This window comes from Tinamus guttatus, unplaced genomic scaffold (assembly GCF_059628265.1).
Source record: "Tinamus guttatus ecotype Peru unplaced genomic scaffold, ASM5962826v1 Tinamus_guttatus_pri_ptg001583l, whole genome shotgun sequence".
In the NCBI taxonomy this organism is placed as follows: Eukaryota; Metazoa; Chordata; class Aves; order Tinamiformes; family Tinamidae; genus Tinamus; species Tinamus guttatus.
The window spans coordinates 1-27,712 of NW_028290117.1; the positions used below are offsets into that span (position 1 = coordinate 1).

A 27,712-nucleotide genomic window follows, 5' to 3' on the forward strand; every position below is an offset into this window, starting at 1 on the left:
GGGGATCCCCAGGTTTCGCTCCTGCCATCATTAGGTTTCAGGGCAGACGGTGGCAGAACGAGCCCCTGGGGGCCCCAATACTTGTCGGGGGGGGGGGGGGGCGGGTCGCAGTTGTGGCTCCGCCATCATTAGGCTTCAGAGTGCGGGGGGAGCAGTTTGCGAGGGGAAACGGCGCCGTTTTGGGGGCAAAAAGAGGGTTTTTGGCAGCTCCGCAGAAGGATTTTAATGGCGGCGTCAGAGCAGCCCCCGCAGCTGCTCCAGGGCCTCGTCCACCTTGAGCCGCTCGGCCTCCAGCTGCGCCAGCTGTGGGGCGGGGGGGGGATGTGGGGCTGCCCCACGGCCCCCCCCAGCCCAACAACCTGCCCCCCTGGAGGCCCCAGCCCCATAGACACCTCGTGGGGCTTGAAACGCCCCCCAACCCAGCACCTCCCTGATGGGGTGCGAGCAAGAGGGTAGCGCAGGGAGACCCCAACCCCCCAGGACGTCCCGAGCTCCCAAGTGCCCCTGACACCCCCCCAAGTGACCCCCAACACCCCTCTAAGCGCCTCTTTGGCCCCCCAAGTGCCCCCTCCAGCCCCCCAAGTGCCCCCCAACACCCTCTAAGTGCCCCCTCGGTCCCCCAAGTGCCCCCTTGGCCCCCCAAGTGCCCCCTCGGTCCCCCAAATGCCCCCTCGGCCCCCAAGTACCCCTTGACAGTCCCCCAAGTGCCCCCCAACACCCTCTAAGTGCCCCCTGACACCCCCCCAAGTGCCCCCCAACACCCCTCTAAGCGCCTCTTTGGCCCCCCCAAGTGCCCCCTCCAGCCCCCCAAGTTCCCACCAACACCCCCCCAAGTGCCCTCTCCAGCCCCCAAGTGCCCCCTGACACCCCTCTAAGTGCCCCCTCAGCCCCCCAAGTGCCTCCTGACACCCCTCCAAATGCCCCCTCGGCCCCCCAAGTGCCCCTCCAGCCCCCTAAGTGCCCCTCCAGCCCCCTAAATGCCCCCGGCACCCCTCTAAGTGCCCCCTCGGCCCCCCAAAGTGCCCCCCAACACCCCCCAAGTGCCCCCCGGCCCCCCCGCGCCCCCCCGCGCACCTTGGCGGCGTCGCCCTCCTGCACGGCTGGGGGCACCTTGGCGCCGTAGCCGGGGGCCGCCCGGCGCTGGCCCAGACGCTGCAGCTGCCGCTCGAGCTCCTGGCGCCGCCCGTCCAGCCGGGCCAGCTCCCGGGGGGCGTCGACGAGGCCCTGCGGGACCCCCCGATGGCAGCGCCCACAGGGAGCCCCCGATGGCAGCGCCCGCAGGGAGCCCCGATGCAGCGCCCACAGGGAGCCCCCGATGGCAGCGCCCACAGGGACCCCCCCCGATGGCAGCGCCCGCAGGGACCCCCCCCGATGGCAGCGCCCGCAGGGACCCTGATGGCAGCGCCCGCAGGGAGCCCCGATGGCAGCGCCCACAGGGAGCCCCGATGGCAGCACCCACAGGGAGCCCCCGATGGCAGCGCCCGCAGGGACCCCCCCGATGGCAGCGCCCGCAGGGACCCCCCCGATGGCAGCGCCCACAGGACCCCCGATGCAGCACCCACAGGGAGCCCCCGATGGCAGCGCCCGCAGGGACCCCCCGATGGCAGCGCCCGCAGGGACCCCCCGATGGCAGCGCCCGCAGGGAGCCCCGATGGCAGCGCCCGCAGGGACCCCCCGATGGCAGCGCCCGCAGGGACCCCCCCGATGGCAGCGCCCGCAGGGAGCCCCGATGGCAGCGCCCGCAGGGACCCCCGATGGCAGCGCCCGCAGGGACCCCCGATGGCAGCGCCTGCAGGGACCCCCCCTGTGCCCCGGTGCGGGGGTCTCGGCCCGGACGGACCCTCCCGGCCCCGGTGTGGGGGTCCCAGGGGTCCCATCCGGACCCTCCCGTCCCCGATCCCGGGGGTTGTCCCGGGGGTTCCCGTCCCCATCCCGGCGTTCCCATCGCACCCTGAGCAGCAGGTGGGCGCTGCAGCGCTCGGAGGTTCCCGTCCCCATCCCGGGGTTCCCGTCCCCATCCCAACATTCCCATCCCCATCCCGGCGTTCCCATCCCCAATCCCAGCATTCCCATCCCCAATCCCAGCATTCCCATCCCCAATCCAGCATTCCCCATCCCGGCGTTCCATCGCACCCTGAGCAGCAGGTGGGCGCTGCAGCGCTCGGAGGCGACGGCCACGGCGCAGCCGGGGGGGGGCCCCTCTCCCGGCTCCAGCACCCGCAGCCCCCCAGGGCCGCCAGGGCCGCGATGCAACCGGCGCCGCTCCGGGCGCGGGCGGCCCAGGCGGATCCGGGACCTGCAGGAAGCCTGGAATGCGGGGGGGGGGTGAGCGGGGCGCCCCCATCCCGCCCCATCCCGATCCATCCCATCCCGTTCCATCCCATTCCATCTCCCCCATCCCGATCCATCCCGATCCATCCCATCCCATCCCGCTCCATCCCATCCGCCCCATCCCATCCCATCCCGTACACTGCGGCCGCGCACGGGTCAGGCTGTAGTCGCTCTGCAGGGCGCCCCGTCCCGCTCCATCCCGCTCCATCCCGCTCCATCCCGCTCCATCCCATCCCATCCCATCCCATCCCATCCCGCTCCATCTCCCCCATCCCATCCCGCCCCGTCCCGCTCCATCCCATCCCATCCCGCCCCATCCCATCCCCGCCCATCCCGCTCCATCCCGCTCCATCCCATCCCATCCTATCCCGCTCCATCCTGATCCATCCCATCCCGCCCCATCCCATCCCATCCCGCCCCATCCCGCTCCATCTCCCATCCCATCCCATCCCGCTCCATCCCGCTCCATCCTGCCCCATCCCATCCCATCCCGCCCCATCCCATCCCATCCCATCCCATCCCGCTCCATCCCCTCCCCTCCCATCCCATCCCATCCCATCCCGCCCCATCCCATCCCATCCCGCTCCATCCCATCCCGCTCCATCCCATCCCGCCCCATCCATCCCGCTCCATCCCCTCCCATCCCATCCCATCCCGCCCCATCCCGCCCCATCCCATCCCGCCCCATCCCATCCCATCCCATCCCATCCCGCCCCATCCCATCCCATCCCATCCCATCCCATCCCATCCCATCCCGTTCCATCCCGCTCCACCCCGTACACTGCGGCCGCGCGCGGGTCAGGCCGTAGTCGCTCCGCAGGGCGCCCTGTCCCGCTCCATCTCCCGTTTCCCGCTCCATCCCATCCCATCCCATCCCGCTCCATCCCATCCCATCCCATCCCGCCCCATCCCATCCCATCCCGCCCCATCCCATCCCATCCCATCCCATCCCATCCCATCCCGCCCCATCCCATCCCATCCCGCTCCATCCCGTACACTGCGGCCGCGCGCGGGTCAGGCCGTAGTCGCTCCGCAGGGCGCCCCGTCCTGCTCCATCCCGCTCCATCCACCATCCCATCCCACCCCACCCCATCCCATCCCATCCCATCCCGCTCCATCCCATCCCATCCCATCCCATCCCATCCATCCCACCCCATCCCGCCCCATCCCATCCCGTCCCGCCCCATCCCGTACACTGCGGCCGCGCGCGGGTCAGGCCGTAGTCGCTCTGCAGGGCGCCCTGTCCCGCTCCATCTCCCGTTTCCCGCTCCATCTCCCCCATCCCATCCCGCCCCATCCCATCCCATCCCATCCCATCCCGCTCCATCTCCCGTTTCCCGCTCCATCCCGTCCCGTCCCATCCCGTACACTGCGGCCGCGCGCGGGTCAGGCCGTAGTCGCTCCGCAGGCCCCGCAGGGCCCGGGTGACCCCCAGGACCAGCTCCATGGTGGCCTCCAGCTCCGGGTCCCGCCAGCAGTACTGGGGGGGGGAGGGGGGGGTTAGCGGGGACCCCCCGATTGACCCCCCATCCAGCAGCACTGGGGGAGGGGGGTTAGCGGGACCCCCGACCCTCATTGGGGGATGGGGCGTTAACGAGGACCCCCCCAATTGGCCCCCCCCATCCTCAGGAGCCCCCAGACCCCCCCATCGCTCCCAGACCCCCCCAATATTCCCAGGACCTCCCCAGAGTCCCCAACACCCCCTGGGACCCCCCCACAACCCCCAACACCCCCAGCCCCCCCAAACTGCCCTTAATACCCCCCGAGATCCCCCCCCAACCCCCCCCAATTGCCCCCAGCCCCCCCGGGATCCCCCTCCAATTGCCCCCAGCCCCCCCCGGGGTCCCCCCCCAATTGCCCCCGGCCCCCCCCGGGATCCCCCCCCAATTGCCCCCGGCCCCCCCGGCCCCCCCGCACCTGCTGGGGGTCGGGGTAGGGGCAGACGCAGACGCTGGGGGGCCGGGGGGGCGCGGGGGGCGCGGGGGGGGGCAGCCGCTGCCAGAGCTCCTCGGTGACGAAGGGCATGAAGGGGGCCAGGAGGCGCAGGGCGGCGTCGAGCGCCACGAACAGCGTGTCCCGCGCGGCGGTGACGTCACCCACGTCACCCGTGTCACCCGCGGCGTCACCCGCGGCGTCACCGTCACCCGCGGCGTCACCGTCACCGGCGTCACCCGCGGCGTCACCGTCCCCCGCGGCGTCACCCGCCTCCTCCGCGCCGTCGGCCGCCCCCGCTCGGGCCAGCAGCGGCTTCACGCACTCCTGCAGGGCGGCGCCGCCGCGGTGTCACCCCCGATGTCCCCGCGTGTCCCCCCCGTCCCCCCATCCCTCCCATGCCCCCCCGTCCCCGCACCATGCAGAGGTTGCACATTTCGTAGGTCCCCCCGTGTCCCCATGTGCCGTGTCCCCCTCATTGTCCCCATGTCCCCTCATTGTCCCCATTGTCCCCATGTCCCCTCATTGTCCCCACATTGTCCCCATGTCCCCACATTGTCCCCATTGTCCCCATGTCCCCACATTGTCCCCATGTCCCCGTGTCCCCGTACCAGGTAGACGTCGCACAGCTCGTAGGTCCAGAACCGGTGGGCGGCGCCGGTGGCCGCGGGGAGGTCGTAGGTGGCCATGGCCGCCCCGCTCTGCTCCACGGCCAGGCTGAGGCGGCTGCGGAGCCACCGCTCGGCCAGGCCCGGCCGCCCCCGCACCTGCACGGGGACAACGGGGACAGTGGGGACAATGGGGACAGCAGGGACGGGGGGACAACAACGGGGACAACAACAGGGACAGCGGGGACAACAACGGGGACAGGGGAGACACTGTGGGTCTCGCCGTGGGTCTCGCCGTGGGGCAGGGGGACTCACGCCGTGGGGCAGGGCCTGGGGGGGGTCTCGCCGGGGGTCTCGCCGTGGGGCAGGGGGGCTCACGCCGTGGGGCAGGGGCTGAGGGGGGGTCTCGCTGTGGGTCTCGCTGTGGGTCTCGCCGTGGGGCAGGGGGCTCCCGCCGTGGGGCAGGGCCTGGGGGGGCTCCCGCCGTGGGGCAGGGGGCTGAGGGGGGCTCCCGCCGTGGGGCAGGGCCTGGGGGGGCTCCCGCCGTGGGTCTCGCCGTGGGTCTCGCCATGGGGCAGGGCGCTCTCACCTCCAGGCCGGGCGGGGGCTGGAAGTCGCCCCCCAGCGCCCCCAGGATGAAGCGGGTCCCGTTCCAGAGCTTGTTGCAGAAGTGCCGGTAGCCGAGGACGCGCCCCACGTCCAGGTTGATGTCGCGGCCTGCGGGGCCCAAGCGTCACCCGGCGTCACCCGGTGTCACCCGGCGTCACCCCTCCGTGTCACCCGGCATCACCCCCCATGTCCCCCCGTGTCACCCAGTGTCACCCGGTGTCACCCCTCCATGTCCCTCCATGTCGCCCCATGTCACCCGGTGTCACCCCTCCGTGTCACCCGGCATCACCCCCCAGGTCGCCCCATGTCACCCAGCGTCACCCAGTGTCACCCCTCCATGTCCCCCCGTGTCACCCGGTGTCACTCGGTGTCACTCCTCCATGTCGCCCCATGTCACCCGGCGTCACCCTCCGTGTCACCCCATATCACCCAGCGTCACCCGGCATCACCCGCGTGCCCCCGTGTCACCCGGCGTCACCCCCCCATGTCCCCCCGTGTCACCCGGCGTCACCCGGTGTCACCCCTCCATGTCCCTCCGTGTCGCCCCATGTCACCCGGCGTCACCTGGCGTCACCCGCATGCCCCTGTGTCACCTGGCGTCACCCTCCGTGTCCCCCCGTGTCACCCGGCGTCACCCCCCCGTGTCCCCTGGTGTCACCCGCTGTCACCCTCCATGTCCCCTGGTGTCACCCGGCGTCACCCCCCATGTCCCCCCGTGTCACCCGCTGTCACCCGTGCCCCGTCCCCCCGGCACCTTGCGCCGTGTACGCGCACAGGGCGAATCTCAGCGCGTCGGTTCCGCACTCGGGGATCCCGTTGGGGAAGTCTCTTTTCTGGGGGGAGGACGTGGGTCAGCCCCACAGCTGGACCCTGCCCAGCCCCACAGCTCCCCTCGACCCCCCCCCCACCTCCCACTTGCCCCATAGCCCCCCCCATAGCCCATAGTTGCCCCATGCACCCCCCCACGTCCCCCCACCCCATGGGGACTGTCCCTGATGTCAAAACTGCCCAGGATCCCCCCAGCCCCACAGCTCCCCTCGACCCCCCATGCTCCCCTGCCCCATAGCCCCCCCACAGTCCCCCCACCCCATAGCCCCCCCGTAGACCCCCTGCCCCACAGCGCTCCCCCCCAGAGCCCGCGCCCCGCAGATCCCCCACCCTATAGCCCCCCATAGACCCCCCTGCCACATGGCGCCCCTGCCCCACAGTCCCCCCACCCCATAGACCCCCCGCCCCATAGCGCCCCCATAGCCCCCCCGCCCCATAGCGCCCCCATAGCCCCCCCGCCCCATAGTCCCCCCACCCCATAGCGCCCCCATAGCGCCCCCACCCCATAGCGCCCCCATAGCCCCCCCGCCCCATAGCACCCCCATAGCCCCCCCCCGCCCCATAGCGCCCCCACCTGCCCCTCCCGCGCCCGCTCCAGCTCGCGGGGGTCCAGGTTGCTGCTCTCCAGCTGCGCGTGGAGCCCCTGGGGGGGGACGGGGGGGGTGGAGCCCCGTGACCCCCCCAAAACACAGACCCCCCCCAGCCTCCCCAGTGCCCCCAAGGACCCCCCATGTTCCCCATGGCCCCCCACAACCCCCCATGTCCCCCCGTCCCCCCACTTTCCCCATGTCCCCCCATGTCCCCCCATGTCCCCCCCGTCCCCCCCCTTCCCCATGTCCCATGTCCCCCCCGTCCCCCCACGTCCCCCCGTGTCCCCCCCCGTGTCCCCGCCGTCCCCCCCCCGTCCCCCCCCTTTCCCCATGTCCCATGGCCCCCCACACCTCCCCACGTCCCCCCATGTCCCCCCCGTGTCCCCCGTGTCCCCCCGTGTCCCCCCCCTTCCCCCCGTCCCCCCCCGTGTCCCCCCCCGTCCCCCCCACCTGCAGGGAGATGCCGCTCACGACGTCCAGGGGGTCGATCACGTTCCCCAGGGATTTGCTCATCTTGCGCCCGTGGGCGTCGCGGACCACGGCGTGGAGGTACACCTGGAATGGGGACATTGGGGACACCATGGGGACATGGGGACATTGGGGACAGCATGGGGACATGGGGACATCATGGGGACATGGGGACATTGGGGAGGTACACCTGAACGGGGACATGGGGACATTGGGGACACTGGGGAGGTACACCTGGAATGGGGACATGGGGACATCATGGGGACATGGGGACATCATGGGGACATTGGGGACACTGGGGAGGTACACTTGGAACACGGACATGGGGACATCATGGGGACATGGGGACACCATGGGGGACACCATGGGGACATGGGGGACATAGGGGACACGGGGGATATGGGGGTCTATGGTGACACCTTAGGCATCCCAAGGTGACACAGAGTGACCCCAGGTGGCCCCCAGGGTCCCGGAGTGGCCGCAGGGGTCTGGGGTGGCACTTAGGGGGCTGGGGTGGCACTTAGGGGTCCCGACTGCCCCACAGGGACCCGGGATGTCCCATAGGTGACGCGGGACCCCAGGGTGTCCCACAGGGTCCCAGGCTGTCCCAGGGTGTCCTACAGCGTCCCAGGGTGTCCCTGAGGGTCCCAGGGTGTCCCTGGGGGTCCCAGGAGGTCCGAGAGGCTCCCACGGTGTCCCAGGGTGTCCCAGGGTGTCCCAGGAGGTCCCAGGAGGTCCCAGGGTGTCCCTGGAGGTCCCAGGGTGTCCTACAGCGTCCCAGGGTGTCCCTGGAGGTCCCAGGGTGTCCCAGGGTGTCCCAGGGTGTCCCAGGAGGTTCCAGGGGGTCCCAGGGTGTCCCAGGGTGCCCCAGGGTCCCCCCGGGTGTCCCAGACGCTCCCAGGGTCCCCCCGTGTCCCCCCCGTGTCCCCCGGTCACCTCGCGGAACGGCAGCCGCCCGGTCAGCGCCAGCGCCAGCATCACCATCCGGGCCACCCAGAAGAACAGGATGTCGTGGCCGGTCTCCAGCAGCGTCCCCGGGTAGAAGAGCTCCAGGTCGCGGCTCTGCGGGGCCGGACGCCGGGGCCCTGAGCGCCGCCCGGACGCCTGGGCCCCCCCGGACGCCTGGGCCCCCCCGAGCAGCCCCCGGACGCCTGGGCCCCCCCAGGCCACTCACGGGCTCAGGCCAACCGAAGACGGAGAAGGGGAAGAGGCCGGAGGAGAACCAGGTGTCCAGGACGTCCTCGTCTGGGGGACACCCGGCGTCACCCGGTGCCACCCGGTGTCACCCAATGCTACCTGGTGTCACCCAATGTCACCCAGTGCCACCCAGTGTCCTCCCGGTGTCACCCGGTGTCACCCAGTGTACTCCCAGTGTCACCCAGTGTCACCCAGTGCCACCCAGTGTCCTCCAAGGAACCCCCCAGGGTCCCCAATGTCACCCCCAGTCCCTTCTAACCCACCCCCCGACATGTCCCCACTGTCCCCAGTCCCCCCCACATCCCTGTGTCCCCCATGTCCCCGGTACCCCCGTGTCCCCCCCGTCCCCAGTCCCCCCCGTGTCCCCCCCCGTGCCCCCCCCCCGTCCCCAGGCCACCTTGGCGCAGGTCGACGCTCTGCGGCGTCACCCCGAACGCGCGGGCGGCCTTGGCCCTGGCCTCGTCCTCGCTGCGCCCGCTCACCCAGTAGCGCCCGTCCTCGTCCTGCGGGGGGACCCGGCGTCACCGCGGGGACACCCGGAGCGTCACCCGCAGCGTCACCCGCGGGGACACCCAGCATCACCCACAGGGACGCCCACAGGGACATCCATAGGGACACCCGCAGCATCACCCACGGGGACACCCGGCATCACCCGCAGCGTCACCCACAGGGACGCCCGCAGGGACATCCATAGGGACACCCGCAGCGTCACCCGCGGGGACACCCGCAGGGACACCCGCAGCGTCACCCGCAGCGTCACCCGCAGGGACACCCACAGGGACATCCATAGGGACACCCACAGCGTCACCCGCGGGGACACCCAGCATCACCGGCAGTGTCACCCACAGGGACACCCGGCTGCGCCCGGGGCGTCACCCGCAGTGTCAGTGTCACCCGGGGTGACCCATGGTGCCACCTGTGCCCTGACCCCGTGGCCCCCTCCCCAGCTCCAGGGTACCTGGAACACCCAGCACCAGCCCCACAGCCCCCAGCCCCATAGCACCCCTCAGCCCCATAGCACCCCCAGCCCCACAGCCCCCAGCCCCATAGCACCCCCAGCCCCATAGCACCCAGCCCCATAGCCCCCAGCCCCATAGCACCCCCAGCCCCATAGCACCCAGCCCCATAGCACCCCCAGCCCCATAACACCCCTCAGCCCCACAGCACCCCCAGCCCCACAGCACCCCCAGTCCCACAGCCCCCAGCCCCACAGCACCCCCAGCCCCACAGCACCCCCAGCCCCCCCAGCCCCACGCACCTCCCCGGGGGGGACGCTGGGGTCCCTCACGGTGACGAAATAGGCCGGGATGCGGTGGCCCCACCAGAGCTGCCGCGAGATGCACCAGTCCCTGCGGGGAGCCGCGTCAGGCGGACCGCGTCACCCGGACTGCGTCACCCGGACTGCGTCAGGTGGACCGCATCACCCGGACTGCGTCACCCGGACCGCGTCACCCGGACTGCGTCACTCGGACTGCGTCAGGCGGACCGCGTCACCCGGACCGCGTCACCCGGACTGCATCACCCGGACTGCGTCAGCCGGACCGCGTCACCCGGACCGCGTCACCCGGACTGCGTCACCCGGACTGCGTCAGGCGGACCGCGTCAGCCGGACCCGCGTCACCCGGCACCGCGTCACCGGGCTGTGGGGGCCATGGGGCAGGGGCTACTGGGCAGGGGGTCCTGAGCTCTATGGGCCGGGGTCTCTATGGGTCCCACCGTACGTTCTCCACGCAGCGGAACCCGCTCCATGTGGCTGTCTATGGGTCTCTATGGGTCCCTATAGGTCTGGATGGGTTCCTATGGCTCTCTATGGGTCTCTGTGGGTCCCTCTGGGTCTCTATAGGTCCCTATGGGTCTCTATGGGTCTCACCGGATGTTCTCCATCCACCGGAACCAGGTCCGCGTGTGTCCGGGCGGCAGCAGCTTCAGGTCCCCCCGTCTGACGGCGGCCGCTGCCCCCCGGGCCGGCCCCTCGCAGCGCATGAACCACTGGGCGCGGAGCAGGGGCTCCACCACGTCCCCCGAGCGGCTGTGGGGACGGGGGGGACAGGGTGACCCACGGGGTGACCCACGGGGTGACCTACGGCGCGACCCACGGGGTGACCCACGGGGTGACCCACGGGGTGACCCATGGCGCGACCCACGGCCCCTCGCAGCGCATGAACCACTGGGCGCGGAGCAGGGGCTCCACCACGTCCCCCGAGCGGCTGTGGGGACAGGGGGGACAGGGGGTGACCCACGGGGTGACCCACGGGGTGACCCACAGCGCGACCCACAGCGTGACCCACGGGGTGACCCACAGGGTGACCCACGGCACGACCCACGGGGTGACCCACGGGGTGACCCACGGCGCGCCCCACAGCACGACCCATGGTGTGACCCACAGCGGGACCCCCAGCGCGCCCCACGGCGCGTCCCCGTCACCCACCTGCAGATGGGGACCACCATGGGGTTGTCCTGCACCCCCCGGAACAGCCCCCGCTCCTGCAGCGCCCCCTGCAGGGCCACGCGGGCGTCGAAGCGGCGCTGGCCCTGGGGCGGCACCGACGTCACCGCGGGGTCCCCACGGCCCCCCGGTCCCCACAGCCCCCTGTGTCCCCCCCATGTCCCCATGTCCCCATGTCCCCGCAGTGTCCCCGCAGTGTCCCCGCAGTGTCCCCATGTCCCCCCGTGTCCCCTCACCAGGAACGGGGCTGGCACCCCCTCCATGCGCCCGTCCTCCCCGATGACGCTCACGCAGGGCAGCCCGTGTCCCCGTGTCCCCATGTCCCCGCAGTGTCCCCATGTCCCCATGTCCCCGTGTCCCCGCAGTGTCCCCCCGTGTCCCCATGTCCCCGCAGTGTCCCCCCATGTCCCCTCACCAGGAAGGGGGCTGGCACCCCCTCCATGCGCCCGTCCTCCCCGATGACGGTCACGCAGGGCAGCCCGTGTCCCCCCGTGTCCCTCCGTCCCCATGTCCCCGCAGTGTCCCCACAGTGTCCCCATGTCCCCGCAGTGTCCCCATGTCCCCCCATGTCCCCGCAGTGTCCCCCCATGTCCCCATACCAGGAATGGCGGTGGCACCCCCTCCATGCGCCCGTCCTCCCCGATGACGGTCACGCAGGGCAGCCCGTGTCCCCATGTCCCCATGTCCCCCCGTGTCCCCACATCCCCGCAGTGTCCCTGCAGTGTCCCCCCGTGTCCCCATACCAGGAATGGGGCTGGCACCCCCTCCATGCGCCCGTCCTCCCCGATGACGGTCACGCAGGGCAGCCCGTGTCCCCGTGTCCTCTCAGTGTCCCCATGTCCCCCCATGTCCCCGTGTCCCCATGTCCCCGCAGTGTCCCCATGTCCCCATGTCCTCATGTCCCCATGTCCCCCCGTGTCCCCTCACCAGGAACGGGGCTGGCACCCCCTCCATGCGCCCGTCCTCCCCGATGACGGTCACGCAGGGCAGCCCGTGTCTCTGTCCCACCTCGAAGTCGGTGGCGTCGTGGGCGGGGGTGATCTTCACCGCGCCTGCGCGGGGGCGGAGCCTGTGGGCCTGGCCCCGCCCCCTGCCCGTGGCCCCGCCCCCAGCGCCAAGGCCCCGCCCCCGCCGCTGGGAACCCCCCCAGCCGAGGCCCCGCCCCCAAGCCAAGGACACACCCCTCCCAAAGCCCCGCCCATGCCCTAGCCCCTCCTACAGCACTAAGCTCCGCCCTCCCATAGCCTGGCCCCGCCCTAGGGCAGTCCTGGCCATGAGGCCCCGCCCCCAACACACTCCACCCCCACAGGCCTCGCCCTAAAGAAGTCCCCGCCCCAATGAGCCCCTCCCGGGGAGGCTCCACCCCCGGGGATGCCCCGCCCCCGGGATGCCCCGCCCCCCGGGAATGCCCCACCCCCCGGGATGCCCCGCCCCCGGGGAGGCTCCACCCCCCGGGGATGCCCCGCCCCCCGGGGATGCCCCGCCCCCCGGGATGCCCCGCCCCCCGGGGATGCCCCACCCCCCCCCCAAGATGCCCCGCCCCCCGGGATGCCCCGCCCCCATACCGGTGCCGAAGGCCATGTCCACGAAGGCGTCGTAGATGATCGGGAGGCTCCGCCCCGTGAACGGGTGACGAACCCGGCGCCCCCGCAGGTGCTGGGACCGCCCCCGGGCACGTCAAGGCCCCGCCCAAATCCGCCAGGCCCCGCCCCTCCACCCCCAGGCTCCGCCCACTGCTCCTCCCCCAACCCCCCTCACAGATATCAAGAGGCCCCGCCCCAAGCCCCGCCCCACCCCTCAGACAACCCCACCCCCACTCGAGTCCCTGCCCCAGACAAGTCCCACCCACCAGCCCAGACCCCGCCCCCAGACAAGCCCCACCTATCAGGCCAGACCCCGCCCCGCGCTAAAGGCCCCACCCTCCCTCCCAAGCCCCGCCCCCGCTCCAGGCCCCGCCCCTTGCGGCAGGCCCCGCCCACCTGGTAGCGGGGGTCCTCGGGGTGCACGGCCACGGCCACGTCCCCCAGCATCGTCTCCAGCCGCGTGGTGGCCACCACCACCTCCTCCCCGTCTGGGGGCGGGGTCAGCGCTGGACACGCCCCCTGCCCCGCCCCCGGGGCCCCGCCTCCCCCATCCCTGTCCCCACCGTGTCCCCTCCCCACGTTCCCTGTCCCCACCGTGTCCCCTACGTCCTCCCTCCATGTCCCCACCGTGTCCCCTCCGCACGCTCCCTGTCCCCACGGCGTCCCCCATGTCCCTCCCTCCGTGTCCCCATGTCCCCATGTCCCTCCCTCCGTGTCCCCATGTCCCCCTGTCCCCCGTCCCTCACCGCTGTCCTCCAGGACGTAGGCAAAGGACACCAGGACCCCGAACTCCACCTTGTCCCCATGTCCCCATGTCCCTCCCTCCGTGTCCCCATGTCCCCATGTCCCCCGTCCCTCACCGCTGTCCTCCAGGACGTAGGCAAAGGACACCAGGACACCGAACTCCACCTTGTCCCCATGTCCCTCCCCCCATGTCCCCATGTCCCCATGTCCCTCCCTCCGTGTCCCCATGTCCCCATGTCCCCCCCTCCATGTCCCCATGTCCCCCATGTCCCCCTGTCCCTCACCGCTGTCCTCCAGGACGTAGGCGAAGGACACCAGGACCCCGAACTCCACCTTGTCCTCGTAGCCGGGCACGGCCAGCAGCGCGCGGCCCCCGAGCTCCTTCTTGTCCACCTGGCAGCGCCACCCGCGTCCCCAGGGTGTCCCCAGGGCGTCCCCAGGGTGTCCCCGTGTCCCCCAGGGCGTCCCCAGGGTGTCCCCAGGGCATCCCCAGGGCATCCCTGTGTCCCCAGGGTGTCCCCAGGGTGTCCCCAGGGTGTCCCCAGGGCATCCCTGTGTCCCCAGGGTGTCCCTAGGGCCACCAGGGCCACCCCGGGGCCACCAAGGCATCCCCAGGGTGTCCCCAGGGCATCCCCAGGGTGTCCCTAGGGTGTCCCCAGGGTGTCCCCAGGGCGTCCCCATGTCCCCCAGGGTGTCCCCAGGGCGTCCCCGTGTCCCCCAGCGTGTCCCCCAGGGCCGCCCTGTGTCCCCAGGGTGTCCCCAGGGCATCCCCGTGTCCCCAAGGTGTCCTCGTGTCCCCCAGGGCATCCCCGTGTCCCCAGGGTGTCCCCAGGGCGTCCCCAGGGTGTCCCCAAGGTGTCCTCGTGTCCCCCAGGGCATCCCCGTGTCCCCAGGGTGTCCCCAGGGTGTCCCCGTGTCCCCAAGGTATCCTCGTGTCCCCCAGGGCATCCCCGTGTCCCCAGGGTGTCCCCAGGGCGTCCCCAGGGCATCCCCGTGTCCCCAGGGTGTCCCCAGGGTGTCCCCAGGGTGTCCCCAGGGCGTCCCCATGTCCCCCAGGGTGTCCCTAGGGTGTCCCCAGGGTGTCCCCAGGGCGTCCCCATGTCCCCCAGGGTGTCCCCAGGGTGTCCCCGTGTCCCCCAGCGTGTCCCCCAGGGCCGCCCTGTGTCCCCAGGGTGTCCCCAGGGCATCCCCGTGTCCCCAAGGTGTCCTCGTGTCCCCCAGGGCATCCCCGTGTCCCCAGGGTGTCCCCAAGGTGTCCTCGTGTCCCCCAGGGCATCCCCGTGTCCCCAGGGCGTCCCCAGGGTGTCCCCGTGTCCCCAAGGTGTCCTCGTGTCCCCCAGGGCATCCCCGTGTCCCCAGGGTGTCCCCAGGGCGTCCCCAGGGCATCCCCGTGTCCCCAGGGCGTCCCCAGGGTGTCCCCGTGTCCCCAGGGTGTCCCCAGGGTGTCCCTGTGTCCCCCAGGGCATCCCCGTGTCCCCAGGGCGTCCCCAGGGCGTCCCCAGGGTGTCCCCGTGTCCCCAGGGTGTCCCCGTGTCCCACCTCGATGTCGGAGATGGCCGAGCGCAGGGCGCACGACCAGTTGACCAGTCTCTTGCTGCGGTAGATGAGACCCTGCTCGTGGAGACGGACGAAGGCCTCGACCACGGCGCGGGACAGCTTCTGTACGGGGAAACGAGACCCTATGGAGCCTATGGAGCTCTAGGGAGCCCTATGGACCCTATGGAGCCCTGTGGAGCCCTAGAGACCCCCTCGGAGCCCTATGGACCCCCCTGGGTCTCTATAGAGCCCCATAGTCCCCTATAGAGACCCAAGGGGCCCCCTGAGCCCCCACGGATTCCAGCCCATGGATGTCCCCAGGTGTCCCCAGGTGTCCCCGTGTCCCCCCCGTGTCCCCACTCACGGGGTCCACGGTGAAGCAGGCCCAGTCCCAGTCCATGGATGTCCCCAGGTGTCCCCAGGTGTCCCCGTGTCCCCCCCGTGTCCCCGTGTCCCCCGTGTCCCCACTCACGGGGTCCATGGTGAAGCAGGCCCGGTCCCAGTCCATGGATGTCCCCAGGTGTCCCCGTGTCCCCCCCGTGTCCCCGTGTCCCCACTCACGGGGTCCATGGTGAAGCAGGCCCGGTCCCAGTCCATGGATGTCCCCAGGCTCCGCAGCTGGTGGTAGATTCGGTCCCCTTTCCTATGGGAGGACAAGGGGGGACATCGGTGGGGTGAAGGAGGGGACATCACGGGCTACAGGGGACAACAGGGGCTACAGGGGACAACAGGATCCATGGGGGCTATAGGGGACAATAGGATCCCTGGGCAGCTACAGGGGACAACAGGGGCTATAAAGAGGCTCTAGGGGTCTCTACACGTGGTGGGGGGGGATGCTAGTGACACAGAGGGGACACAGATGACAAGATGACATGAGGAGGTGACACAGGGAGGTGACACGGGTGACACGGGAGGTGACAGGTGACACAAGTGACATGGGGAGCTGACACAGGGGAAACAGGTGACACAGGTGACACGGGGAGGTGACCCAGGTGACACGGGGAGGTGACCCAGGTGACATGGTGACACAGGTGACAAGGTGACACTCACTCCTCCTTCCAGCGCCACACCTCCCGCAGGAAGCCCTCAGGGGATACGGGGACACGGGGAGGTGACACGGGGAGGTGATACAGGTGACACGGGGAGGTGACACGGGGAGGTGACATGGTGACACAGGTGACACGGGGAGGTGACACAGGTGACATGGTGACACTCACTCCTCCTTCCAGCGCCACACCTCCCGCAGGAAGCCCTCAGGGGATACGGGGACACGGGGAGGTGACACGGGGAGGTGATACAGGTGACACGGGGAGGTGACACGGGGAGGTGACATGGTGACACAGGTGACACGGGGAGGTGACACAGGTGACATGGTGACACTCACTCCTCCTTCCAGCGCCACACCTCCCGCAGGAAGCCCTCTCGTCCCAGCTGGTGCCGCGTGGGGCCCCCCCGGCGCTGCAGCCCCCGCTCGACCACCACCTGGGTGGCAATGCCAGCGTGGTCACAGCCGGGGACCCAGAGCGTGGTGACACCCCGCATGCGGTGCCTGCGGGGACATTGGGGACATGGGGACATCAGGGGACACGGCGGGTCACAGCCGGGGACCCAGAGCGTGGTGACACCCCGCATGCGGTGCCTGCGGGGACATTGGGGACATGGGGACATTGGGGACACGGCAGGTCACAGACGGGGACCCAGAGCGTGGTGACACCCCGCATGCGGTGCCTGCGGGGACATTGGGGACATGGGGACATTGGGGACATTGGGGACACGGCGGGTCACAGCCGGGGACCCAGAGCGTGGTGACACCCCGCATGCGGTGCCTGCGGGGACACGGGGACATTGGGGACATCAGGGGACCCAGAGCGTGGTGACACCCCGCATGCGGTGCCTGCGGGGACATTGGGGACATTGGGGACATCAGGGGACCCAGAGCGTGGTGACACCCCGCATGCGGTGCCTGCGGGGACATTGGGGACATTGGGGACATCAGGGGACACGGCGGGTCACAGCCGGGGACCCAGAGCGTGGTGACACCCCGCATGCGGTGCCTGCGGGGACACGGGGACATTGGGGACATCAGGGGACACGGCGGGTCACAGCCGGGGACCCAGAGCGTGGTGACACCCCGCATGCGGTGCCTGTGGGGACATTGGGGACATGGGGACATCGGGGGACCCAGAGCGTGGTGACACCCCGCATGCGGTGCCTGCGGGGACATTGGGGACATGGGGACATCGGGGGACCCAGAGCGTGGTGACACCCCGCATGCGGTGCCTGCGGGGACATTGGGGACATGGGGACATTGGGGACACGGCGGGTCACAGCCGGGGACCCAGAGCGTGGTGACACCCCGCATGCGGTGCCTGCGGGGACATTGGGGACATGGGGACATCAGGGGACCCAGAGCGTGGTGACACCCCGCATGCGGTGCCTGCGGGGACATTGGGGACATGGGGACATCGCGGGTCACGGGGACGTTGCGGGGACACCCACACGTCCCAGGGGCAGGAACATGGGGGTCCCATGGGGCTGGGGGGGACACCTGGGTCATGTGGGGGGGGGCGGGGTTGGTGACACCACAGGGAGCACTTGGTGACCCCTGGGGTGTTGGTGACACCTGCGGCTGTTGTTCCCCTCCCAGGCTGTTGTTCCCTCCCGGCTGTTGTTCCCCCCCAGCTGTTGTTCCCCTCCCGGTTGTTGTTCCCCCCCGGCTGTTGTCCCCCCCCAGCTGTTGTCCCCCCCCAGCTGTTGCTCCCCCCCAGCTGTTGTTCACCCCCAGCTGTTGTTCCCTCCCGGCTGTTGTTCCCCCTCCCTGGCTGTTGTTCCCTCCCGGCTGTTGTTCCCCCCCAGCTGTTGTTCCCTCCCTGGCTGTTGTTCCCCCCCAGCTGTTGTTCCCCCCCAGCTGTTGTTCCCTCCCGGCTGTTGTTCCCCCCCAGCTGTTGTTCCCCCCCAGCTGTTGTTCCCCCTCCCTGGCTGTTGTTCCCTCCCTGGCTGTTGTTCCCCCCCCAGGTGTTGTTCCCCCCCAGCTGTTGTTCCCCCTCCCTGGCTGTTGTTCCCCTCCCTGGCTGTTGTTCCCTCCCGGCTGTTGTTCCCCCCCGGCTGTTGTTCCCTCCCGGCTGTTGTTCCCCCCCAGCTGTTGTTCCCCCTCCCTGGCTGTTGTTCCCTCCCAGCTGTTGTTCCCCCCCAGCTGTTGTTCCCCCCCAGCTGTTGTTCCCTCCTTGGCTGTTGTCCCCCCCCAGCTGTTGTCCCCCCCAGCTGTTGCTCCACCCCCAGCTGTTGTTCCCTCCCACCTGTTGTTCCCTCCTGGCTGTTGTTCCCTCCCAGCTGTTGTCCCCCCCCAGCTGTTGTCTCCCCCCCAGCTGTTGTTCCCCCTCCCGGCTGTTGTTCCCTCCCAGCTGTTGTTCCCCTCCCACCTGTTGTTCCCTCCCAGCTGTTGTTCCCCTCCCTGGCTGTTGTCCCCCCCCGGCTGTTGTTCCCCCCCCAGCTGTTGTCCCCTCCAGCTGTTGTTCCCCCCCAGCTGTTGTCCCCCCCGCGGTCCCGGTGCCCCCGCGCTGTCCCCCGCTCACCAGCGCGTCAGCGCGTCCTCGATGGCGGCCGTCAGCGCGTGGCCCAGGTGCAGGGAGCCGGTGACGTTGGGGGGGGGCAGGCACATGACGAAGACGCCCCGCGGGTTGGGGACGTCCAGGCTGCCGCGCTGGGGGGCAGCGATCGCACGGGGGGGCCTCGCACGGGGACCCCCCCGAACGAGGGACCCCCCTTGAACGAGGGAACCCCCCTTGAACGAGGGACCCCCCCCTTGAACGAGGGACCCCCCCCTGAACGAGGGAACCCCCCCTGAACGAGGGAACCCCCCCTTGAACGAGGGGACCCCCCCCTGAACGAGGGAACCCCCCCTTGAACGAGGGACCCCCCCTGAACGAGGGGACCCCCCCCTTGAACGAGGGAACCCCCCCTGAACGAGGGAACCCCCCCTTGAACGAGGGGACCCCCCCCTTGAACGAGGGACCCCCCCCCTTGAACGAGGGGACCCCTTGAACGAGGGAACCCCCCCCTTGAACAAGGGGAACCCCCTTGAACGAGGGGACCCCTTTGCACGATGCCCCCCCACACACGGTGCCCCCCCCGCACGATGCCCCCCCCCACACGATGCCCCCCCCCACAGTGCCCCCCCCGCACGATGCCCCCCCCCGCACACGGTGCCCCCCCCCCCCCCCCGGTGCCCCCCCGTGGCTCACCCCATACTCCGGTTTGAAGAACCCCTCCCGCTCCCACCACGGGTACCAGGCGGCCTCCACGTAGCGGGGGCTGTAGGCGGCCGGCAGGGGGCAGCGCACGTCTGGGGGGGGACGGGGGGGGGACACACATGGGACACGTGGGACACGGGGGGACATGGGGGGACACGGGGGGAGGACACGTGGGGGGACATGTGGACACGGGGGGGACACAGGGGGACACGGGGGACACGGGGGGGACATGGGGGGACACGGGGGGGGACGGAGGGACATGGGGGGACACGGGGGGACACGGGGGGGGGACACTCGTGGGACACGGGGCACCCCCCCCGGCAGGACACGGGGGACACCCCCGGCGCTGCCCCCACAGCGAAACCCGCCTCCCGCCCCCAAAAAACCTCCTTCCCACCCCAAAAACCTGATGTCCCTCCTGTCCCCATTGTCCCCCCCGTCCCCATTGTCCCCGTGTCCCCCTCCCGTCCCCATTGTCCCCATTGCCCCGCCCGGTCCCCATTATCCCCGTTGTCCCCCCGTCCCCATTGTCCCCATTACCCCCCTGTTCCCATTGTCCCCGTGTCCCCCCCCCGTCCCCATTGTCCCCATTGCCCCCCCCGGTCCCCATTGTCCCCGTTGTCCCCCCATCCCCATTGTCCCCGTTGTCCCCCCGTCCCCATTGTCCCCATTGTCCCCCCCCGTCCCCATTGTCCCCATTACCCCCCCGTCCCCATTGCCCCCCCCGTCCCCACCCTTCTTCTCCCCCGGGGGGGTCTCTCGTTCATAGGTCACCACCCCCGGCTCCTTCTTCTCCTTCTTCTTGTCCCCCTTGGCCGCCTTCGCCTGGGGGGGGGACACGGGGACAACGCGGGTGACACCCCCCCCCCCACGGGTCCTGTCCCATCCCCCCACATCCCGTGTGTCCCCCCATGTGTCCCCATGTCCCCGGGGGTGTCCCCGTGGCCGTCCCCATGTCCCCAGGGGTGCTCTGGTTCCCCCATGTCCCTCCTGTGTCCCCATGTCCTCAGGGGTGCCCCTGTACTCCCTGTGTCCCTGTCCCCCCGGTCCCAGGGGTGTCCCCATGTCCCTTGGGGTGTCCCCGTGGCCGTCCCCATGTCCCCAGGGGTGCTCTGGTTCCCCCATGTCCCGTGTGTGTCCCCCATGTGTCCCCATGTCCCTTGGGGTGTCCCCAGGGGTGTCCCCGTGGCCGTCCCCATGTCCCCAGGGGTGCTCTGGTGCCCCCATGTCCTGTGTGTGTCCCCATGTCCCCAGGGGTGCCCCTGTACCCCCTGTGTCCCTGTCCCCAGGGGTGTCCCCATGTCCCCCGGGGTGTCCCCAGTGTCACCTGCTGCTGCTGCCGACTCTTCTCCTGCTTCTGCTGGAACCTCTGGAGCTTCTCCCGTTTCCGGGCCTCCTTCTGGAGCTGCGCGGCGCTCTTGGGGGGTGTCCCCACGGGGGGGGCGTCCCCAGGTGTCCCCAGGGCGGGTGACGCGTCCCCAGGCGTCCCCAGGGAGGGACACACGTCCCCAGGCGTCCCCAGGGAGGGACACACGTCCCCGCACAGCCCCACGGGCCCCAGCACGGCCTGGAACGGCGGCTGGGACACACAGGACAGGAACCAGGCCAGGACACGGGGGAAGGCGGCGCGGGACGGCGCGTCCAGCACCTGCGGGGACAGGGGACATGGGGACATGGGGACATGGGGACATGGGGGGACATGGGGACATGGGGACATGGGGGACATGGGGGGACATGGGGGACGTGGGGGGACATGGAGAGACATGGGGGACATGGGGGGACATGGGGGGACATGGGGGGACATGGGGACATGGGGGGACATGGGGACATGGGGGACATGGGGGACATGGGGGACATGGGGGGACATGGGGACACGGGGACAAGGGGACACAGGAGGATACGGGACGCACGGGGGGACAGGGCCATGGATCGGCCTGGACACAAGGACACAGGGACAGGGCCACGCGCCGGTGCTGGCCCACGTGGGGGGACACAGGGACACGGGTGACACAGAGACCCCCATGTGACGTGAGGGGACAGGCTGGGACATGCGCTGTGTACCAGGACACGCAGCGCCACACGGTGACACAGGGGACCGTGTGGTGACACCCATGACCGCGTGGTGACACACAGGATCGTGTGGTGACACACGGTGACACACAGGATCATGTGGTGACACACGGTGACGCACACGATTGTGCGGTGACACACAGTGACACGCAAGATCGCATGGTAACACACAGCATCGCGCGGTGACGCGCAGGGCCGCGCGCCGTCGCACGGTGACACACGGTGACACACAGGATCGCATGGTGACGCGTGGCGTCGCGCGGTGACACTCACGTGCCGCAGCGGCAGCAGCAGGACGCAGGTGACGGTGACGTCGGCCAGGGTGACGCCGTCGCCCACCAGGAAGCTCCGCCCCCGCAGGTGGCTCTCGAGGGCGCCCAGGGCCCGGCGCAGCCCCCGCTCCGCCCGCGTCACCGCCTGGGGGGGGGGCACCGATGTCCCTGTCACCTCCTGTCCCCAGGCCCCCCCCCGATGTCCCTGTCACCTCCTGTCCCCCCCGATGTCCCTGTCACCTCCTGTCCCCCCCGATGTCCCTGTCACCTGTCCCCAGGCCCCCCCCGATGTCCCTGTCACCTCCTGTCCCCCCCGGCCACCCCCCCCGATGTCCCTGTCACCTCCTGTCCCCCCCGATGTCCCCCTTGGTCCCCCGGGCCCCCCCGAACGCCCCCCAACCCTCCCTCCTCAATGTCCCATCCTGGTGTCCCCCCCGTGTCCCCATCTCCGCCGACCCCCGTGTCCCCCGTGTCCCGTCCCGGTGTCCCCCATGTCCCCAGGGCCGCTCCCTGCGTCCCCCCCGGTGTCCCCGTGCCCCCCCCCCGGTGTCCCCCATGTCCCCAGGGCCACTCCCCGTCCCCCCCCGGTGTCCCCGTGCCGTCTGGTGTCCCCCGTGCCCCCCCCCGATGCCGCCCCCGGTGTCCCCGTGCCCCCCCCCCCGGTGTCCCCGTTCCCCCCCCCGGTGCCCCCCGCGCCCCCCCGGTGCCCCCCCCCCCCCCGCACCTCGCTCCCCGCCGCTCCCCCCACGGCGGCGGCCGCGGGCAGCAGCTCCCCCTCCGCGAACTCCTCCCACTGCCGCACGAGGGCGGCGGCGGCGGCGCCGCGGCCGAGCAGCGCGGGGGGGCTCAGGAAGCGCGCGGCGGCGGCGGCGCCGCGAGGAGCCGCCCGCCCGGGGTGCGGAGCGCGGGCAGCGGCCCCGGCCCCGCCACGCGCCGCAGCTCCAGCCGCTCCGCCCCGTAGCGCGCGGCGACCAGGACCCGCTGCGCGGCCGCGTCCTCGGGCGGCGGCGGCAGCAGCAGCAGCGGCGGCGCCGCCATCTCCGGTAGCGGCGGTGGAGGGGCCGGACGGGACCGCGTGCGCCGAGTGCGCGCACTGCGCCTGCGCGGCGCCGCCTCCGGGGCACTGCGCCTGCGCGGCACCGCCTCCGGGGGCACTGCGCCTGCGCGGCACCGCCTCGGGGGGCACTGCGCCTGCGCGGCACCGCCTCCAGGGCACTGCGCCTGCGCGGCACCGCCTCCGGGGCACTGCGCCTGCGCCCGCTACGTGTCCCGCGCATGCGCCTTCTCCATGGACTGGGCACTGGGCCGGCGCTCGGATCCGCCCCCCCGTTCGGCGCATGCGCTGTACGTGTCCTGTACACTGCCATGCGCACTCCCCATGCGCCACACTGCGCGTGCGCTCTCCCCATGCGCTGCGCATGCGCTCTCTCCACCTTTCCCCGACCCCCCCCGCGCACTGCGCATGCGCTGTACGTGTCCTGTGCGCTGCGCACGCGCCCTCTCCGCCTGTCCCCGCGCATGCGCTCTCTTTCTCCGCGCACGCGCAGTGCCCTGTGGCGCAGCACCCCTCCCCCGCGCGCGGGTCCTCCGGCCCAGGCGTCCGGGATCCCCCAGCCCCCCCCCCCCCAAGCGGCTTCCAGGTGTCCCGGACCCCCCCCCCGCCGCCGCATTGGGGACAGCGGAGCCAGCGCAGGGTCCCCAGCACCGTTTATTGCCCCCCCCGCCCCCGGGCTCATCCCCCCGCCCGGGACCGCGGAGCCGGGGCAGGGGGGGGGGCTCCATCGGGCCCCGGCGTCCGGGCCGGGCCGGGGGCTCCGCGGGAGGGGCCCCGGCGTCCGGGCCTCACTGCTTCTGCTGCAGGGCCTCCTTGCGCGCCGCGTCCTGCAGCAGCTGCGTGTCCACCTCGTCGGCCGGCAGCTGCACGTAGCGCACGACGGAGCCGCGGATGAAGCAGTTCTTGACCGAGAGCTGCGGACGGGCCGGGGAGCCCCCGGGACCCGGTGAACCCCGTGGGACCCGGTGTGAACCCCGCGGGACCCGGTGTGAACCCCGTGGGACCCGGTGTGAACCCCACGGGACCCGGTGAACCCCGCGGGACCCGGTGTGAGCCCCGCGGGACCCGGTGTGAACCCGTGGGACCCGGTGTGAGCCCCGTGGGACCCGGTGAACCGCGTGGGACCCGGTGTGAACCGCGTGGGACCCGGTGTGAACCGCGTGGGACCCGGTGTGAACCCCGTGGGACCCGGTGTGAGCCCCGCGGGACCCGGTGTGAACCGCGTGGGACCCGGTGTGAACCCCGCGGGACCCGGTGAACCCCGCGGGACCCGGTGTGAACCCGTGGGACCCGGTGTGAACCCCGTGGGACCCGGTGAACCCCGCGGGACCCGGTGTGAACCCGTGGGACCCGGTGTGAGCCCCGTGGGACCCGGTGTGAGCCCCGCGGGACCCGGTGTGAACCGCGTGGGACCCGGTGTGAACCCCGCGGGACCCGGTGAACCCCGCGGGACCCGGTGTGAACCCGTGGGACCCGGTGTGAACCCCGTGGGACCCGGTGAACCCCACGGGACCCGGTGTGAACCCCGCGGGACCCGGTGAACCCCGTGGGACCCGGTGTGAACCCCGCGGACCCCCCCGTGAACCCCGTGGACCCGGTGAACCCCGTGGGACCCCCCCGTGAACCCCGCGGGACCCCCCGTGAACCCCGCGGGACCCGGTGAACCCCGTGGGACCCGGTGTGAACCCCGCGGGACCCGGTGAACCCCGCGGGACCCGGTGTGAACCCCGCGGGACCCGGTGAACCCCGCAGCCCCCCCGTGACCCCCGCGCCCCCCCCGCCCCCCCTCACCATGTGCGGGTACTTCTCGGGGTCCGTGACGCTGATGTCGCTCAGTTTGATGTTCAGGTACTGGGGGGGGACACGGGGGTGTCGCCGCCGTCGCCCCCCTCCGCCGCGGGGGTCGCCCCCCCGTCCGGTCCCGTCCCACTCACCTGGTCCACAGAGTGCAGCGTCCCGCAGATGCTGGGGGGGGCACGGAGTCACCCGGACGCCTGGGCCCCGTGGGGGCGGGTCCCGGACGCCTGGGCCCCCCCACTCACCTCAGGTCGTTCTTGAGCTCCACGACGACGTCTTTGCCCACGAGGGACTTGAAGAAGGAGTAGAAGAGCTGGGGGGACACGGGGGGGGGGTCACCGCTCAGCGCCCCCCCCCGGAGCCCGGCCCCCGCCCCGCCCCCCCCCGGCCGCACCGACCATCGCGGCCGCCGCTGCCCCGCGCGCCCGCCTGGCCCCGCCCCCTTCCGCCGCGCGCGCGCGGGAGCCGCCGCGCTGGCCACGCCCCCCCGCGCCGGGGCGGGGGCCCCGCCCCCCCGCTGCGGGAGTCCCCGCCCACTTCCGGGCGCGCTCGAGGCACCCGCCGCCCCCCCCCCCCCCCCCCCCCCGGGTGTCCCCAGCCGCTGTCGTCCCCATCCTGTGTCCCCCATGTCCCCCCCATGTCCCCCCCCATGTCCCCCCATGTCCCTCCGTGACCCCCCATGTCCCCTCCATGTCCCCCCCGTGACCCCCCATGTCCCCCCCCATGTCCCCCCGTGTCCCCCCATGTCCCCCCCGTCCCTCCACGTCCCTCCATGTCCCCCCCGTGTCCCTCCATGTCCCTCCATGTCCCACCATGTCCCCCCATGTCCCCTCCATGTCCCCCCGTGTCCCCCCGTGACCCTCCATGTCCCCCCCATGTCCCTCCGTGTCCCCCCCATGTCCCCCCATGTCCCTCCAGGTCCCCCCATGTCCCCCCCGTGTCCCCCCATGTCCCCTCCATGTCCCCCCCATATCCCTCCATGTCCCCCCATGTCCCCCCCGTGTCCCCTCATGTCCCCCCGTGTCCCCCCATGTCCCTCCATGTCCCCCCGTGACCCTCTGTGTCCCTCCATGTCCTTCCATGTCCCCCCATGTCCCTCCATGTCCCCTCATGTCCCTCCATGTCCCCTCCATGTCCCCCCGTGTCCCCTCCATGTCCCTCCATGTCCCCCCATGTCCCCCCATGTCCCTCCGTGTCTCCCACATCCCCCGTCTCCCCACATCCCCCCATGTCCCCCATGTCATTCTATGTCCCCACATCCCCCCATCTCTTTCCATCTCCCCCCATATTCTCCCATGTCCCTCCACGTCCCTTCGTGTCCCCTCATGCCCCCCCTTGTCCCCCATGTCCCCCCCTTATCCCTCATGTCCCCTATGTCCCCCCACACCCCTCCATGTCCCCCATGTCCCCCATGTCCCCCATGTCTCCCCACATCCTCCTATGTTCCCCCACGTCCCCCCCTTGTCCCCCACGTCCCCCCACGTCCCCATCCCCGTGTCCCCCCGTCACGTGTCACCTCCCCGTGTCCCCGTGTCCCCAGGCCGCCCACGCGGCTCCGGACCGGCCCAACCGGCCCCGTGACACCCGGTCCCGGCCCGGCCCCAGGGCCCCATTTAAGGGCGGCTCCGGCACCGGCACCGGCACCGGCACCGGCGGGACCAGCGGTGAGCGGGGACAGGGACGTGGGGGGACGGGGACGGCCAAGGGGACAACGGGGACAGGGACGGGCTGGGGGACACGGGATAGGGACAGGGCTGGGGACAAGGGACAGGGATGGGGACAAGGGATGGGGAGGACATCGGATGGGGACGAGGGACAGGGATGGGGACAGGGACAGGGATGGGGACAGGGACAGGGATGGGGACAAGGGATGGGGACAGGGACAGGGATGGGGACAGGGATGGGGAGGACATCGGATGGGGACGAGGGACAGGGATGGGGACAGGGACAGGGATGGGGACAAGGGATGGGGACAAGGGACAGGGCTGGGGACGAGGGACAGGGATGGGGGACAGGGACAGGGATGGGGACAGGGCTGGGGACAAGGGACAGGGATGGGGACGAGGGATGGGGACAAGGGACAGGGATGGGGACAGGGACAGGGATGGGGACAGGGATGGGGACAGGGACAGGGCTGGGGACAAGGGACGGGGATGGGGACAGGGATGGGGACAAGGGATGGGGAGGACATTGGATGGGGACAAGGGACAGGGATGGGGAGGACATTGGATGGGGACAGGGCTGGGGACAAGGGACAGGGATGGGGACGAGAGACAGGGATGGGGACGAGGGACACGGATGCAGGATGGGGAGGACATCGGATGGGGACGAGGGACAGGGCTGGGGACAGGGCTGGGGACAAGGGACAGGGATGGGGACAGGGATGGGGACAAGGGATGGGGACAAGGGATGGGGACAGGGACAGGGATGGGGACAAGGGATGGGGAGGACATCGGATGGGGACGAGGGACAGGGATGGGGACAGGGACAGGGATGGGGACGAGGGACACGGATGCAGGATGGGGACAGGGCTGGCGACGGGGACCCAGACATGGAGGGGGACACAGGGAGCTGGGGCCAAGCTGGCAGAGGGACACGGGACATGGGGACACTGGGACGACCCGGGGGACACAGGATGGGGACGACAGCGGCTGGGGACACCCGGGGGGGGGGGTCTATGTCCCCGAGATCTGTGTGTCCCCGCAGGCACCGGAGGGTGACGGGGACAACCGGCGGGTGACGGGGACAACCGGAGGGTGACGGGGACACCGCAGGGATGTGCGCGGGCTGCCAGTGCCTCATGAACCTGCTGCGCTGGGCCTGGGCCGTCGTGCAGGGCCTGTGGGGGGGCGCCAACGGTGAGCCGGACGCCTGGGCCCCTTGGGGGGGGGAGCCGGACGCCTGGGCCCCTTGGGGGGGGGGGGGGGGGAGCCGGATGCCTGGGCCCCTTGTTGGGGGGAGGGGGGCCGGACGCCTGGGCCCCTCCATGGGGGGAGCCGGACGCCTGGGCCCCTTGTGGGGGGGGGGGGGGAGCCGGACGCCTGGGCCCCTCCATGGGGGGAGCCGGACGCCTGGGCCCCTTCTGGGGGGGGGGAGCCGGACACCTGGGCCCCTCCATGGGGGGAGCCGGACGCCTGGGCCCCTTGGGGGGGGGGGGGGGGAGCCGGACGCCGGGGCCCCGGTTAGGGCGGGGCCAGGGAGGAGCCCGGACACGGGGTCCCGTTGCGGGGGCGGCGGAAAGGGAGGGGCCCGGATGCCGGGGCCCCACATCCGCCCGGGAGGGGCAGGACCGGCCGGGCGGGTCGTGGCTGGGGTCAGGGGTCATGGCCGGGGGTCAGGGGGGGTCACAGGTCACGGTTGGGGGGGTGGGGTCAGCGGTCCTGACCCCGCCCCCACC

General features: G+C 71.8%; 3 protein-coding genes across 3 annotated transcripts; all 3 read right to left on the reverse strand.

Moving 5' to 3' along the window:
• Positions 1-227: 227 nt before the first annotated feature.
• On the reverse strand, positions 228-20,542 carry VARS1 (valyl-tRNA synthetase 1). The gene is given in 29 exon segments (XM_088539304.1): positions 228-303; positions 1,075-1,224; positions 2,134-2,225; positions 2,228-2,287; positions 2,290-2,307; positions 3,700-3,811; positions 4,249-4,590; positions 4,875-5,030; positions 5,461-5,588; positions 6,235-6,313; positions 6,883-6,951; positions 7,349-7,453; positions 8,303-8,428; positions 8,541-8,611; positions 8,961-9,066; positions 9,822-9,912; positions 10,434-10,592; positions 10,992-11,095; positions 11,937-12,061; positions 12,575-12,665; positions 12,989-13,080; positions 13,621-13,729; positions 14,876-14,995; positions 15,434-15,515; positions 16,257-16,421; positions 18,445-18,572; positions 19,114-19,214; positions 19,857-19,947; positions 20,450-20,542. Coding segments are annotated over 26 exon segments (2,907 nt in total). The 5' UTR covers positions 18,531-18,572; positions 19,114-19,214; positions 19,857-19,947; positions 20,450-20,542; the 3' UTR covers positions 228-234.
• Positions 19,110-22,502, reverse strand: LOC148590219 (elongation factor 1-gamma-like). The gene is made up of 6 exons (XM_088539303.1): positions 22,395-22,502; positions 22,189-22,338; positions 21,466-21,609; positions 20,657-20,770; positions 19,857-19,947; positions 19,110-19,183 (listed from the first exon to the last, which is right to left on the reverse strand). The coding sequence occupies exons 1-6, from the start codon at positions 22,500-22,502 to the stop codon at positions 19,110-19,112; spliced, it is 681 nt and encodes a 226-aa protein (XP_088395429.1).
• A 786-nt stretch (positions 22,503-23,288) lies between these two features.
• Positions 23,289-24,774, reverse strand: LSM2 (LSM2 homolog, U6 small nuclear RNA and mRNA degradation associated). The gene is made up of 5 exons (XM_088539302.1): positions 24,714-24,774; positions 24,561-24,628; positions 24,453-24,483; positions 24,310-24,369; positions 23,289-23,432 (listed from the first exon to the last, which is right to left on the reverse strand). The coding sequence occupies exons 1-5, from the start codon at positions 24,714-24,716 to the stop codon at positions 23,307-23,309; spliced, it is 288 nt and encodes a 95-aa protein (XP_088395428.1). The 5' UTR covers positions 24,717-24,774; the 3' UTR covers positions 23,289-23,306.
• Positions 24,775-27,712: the final 2,938 nt, after the last annotated feature.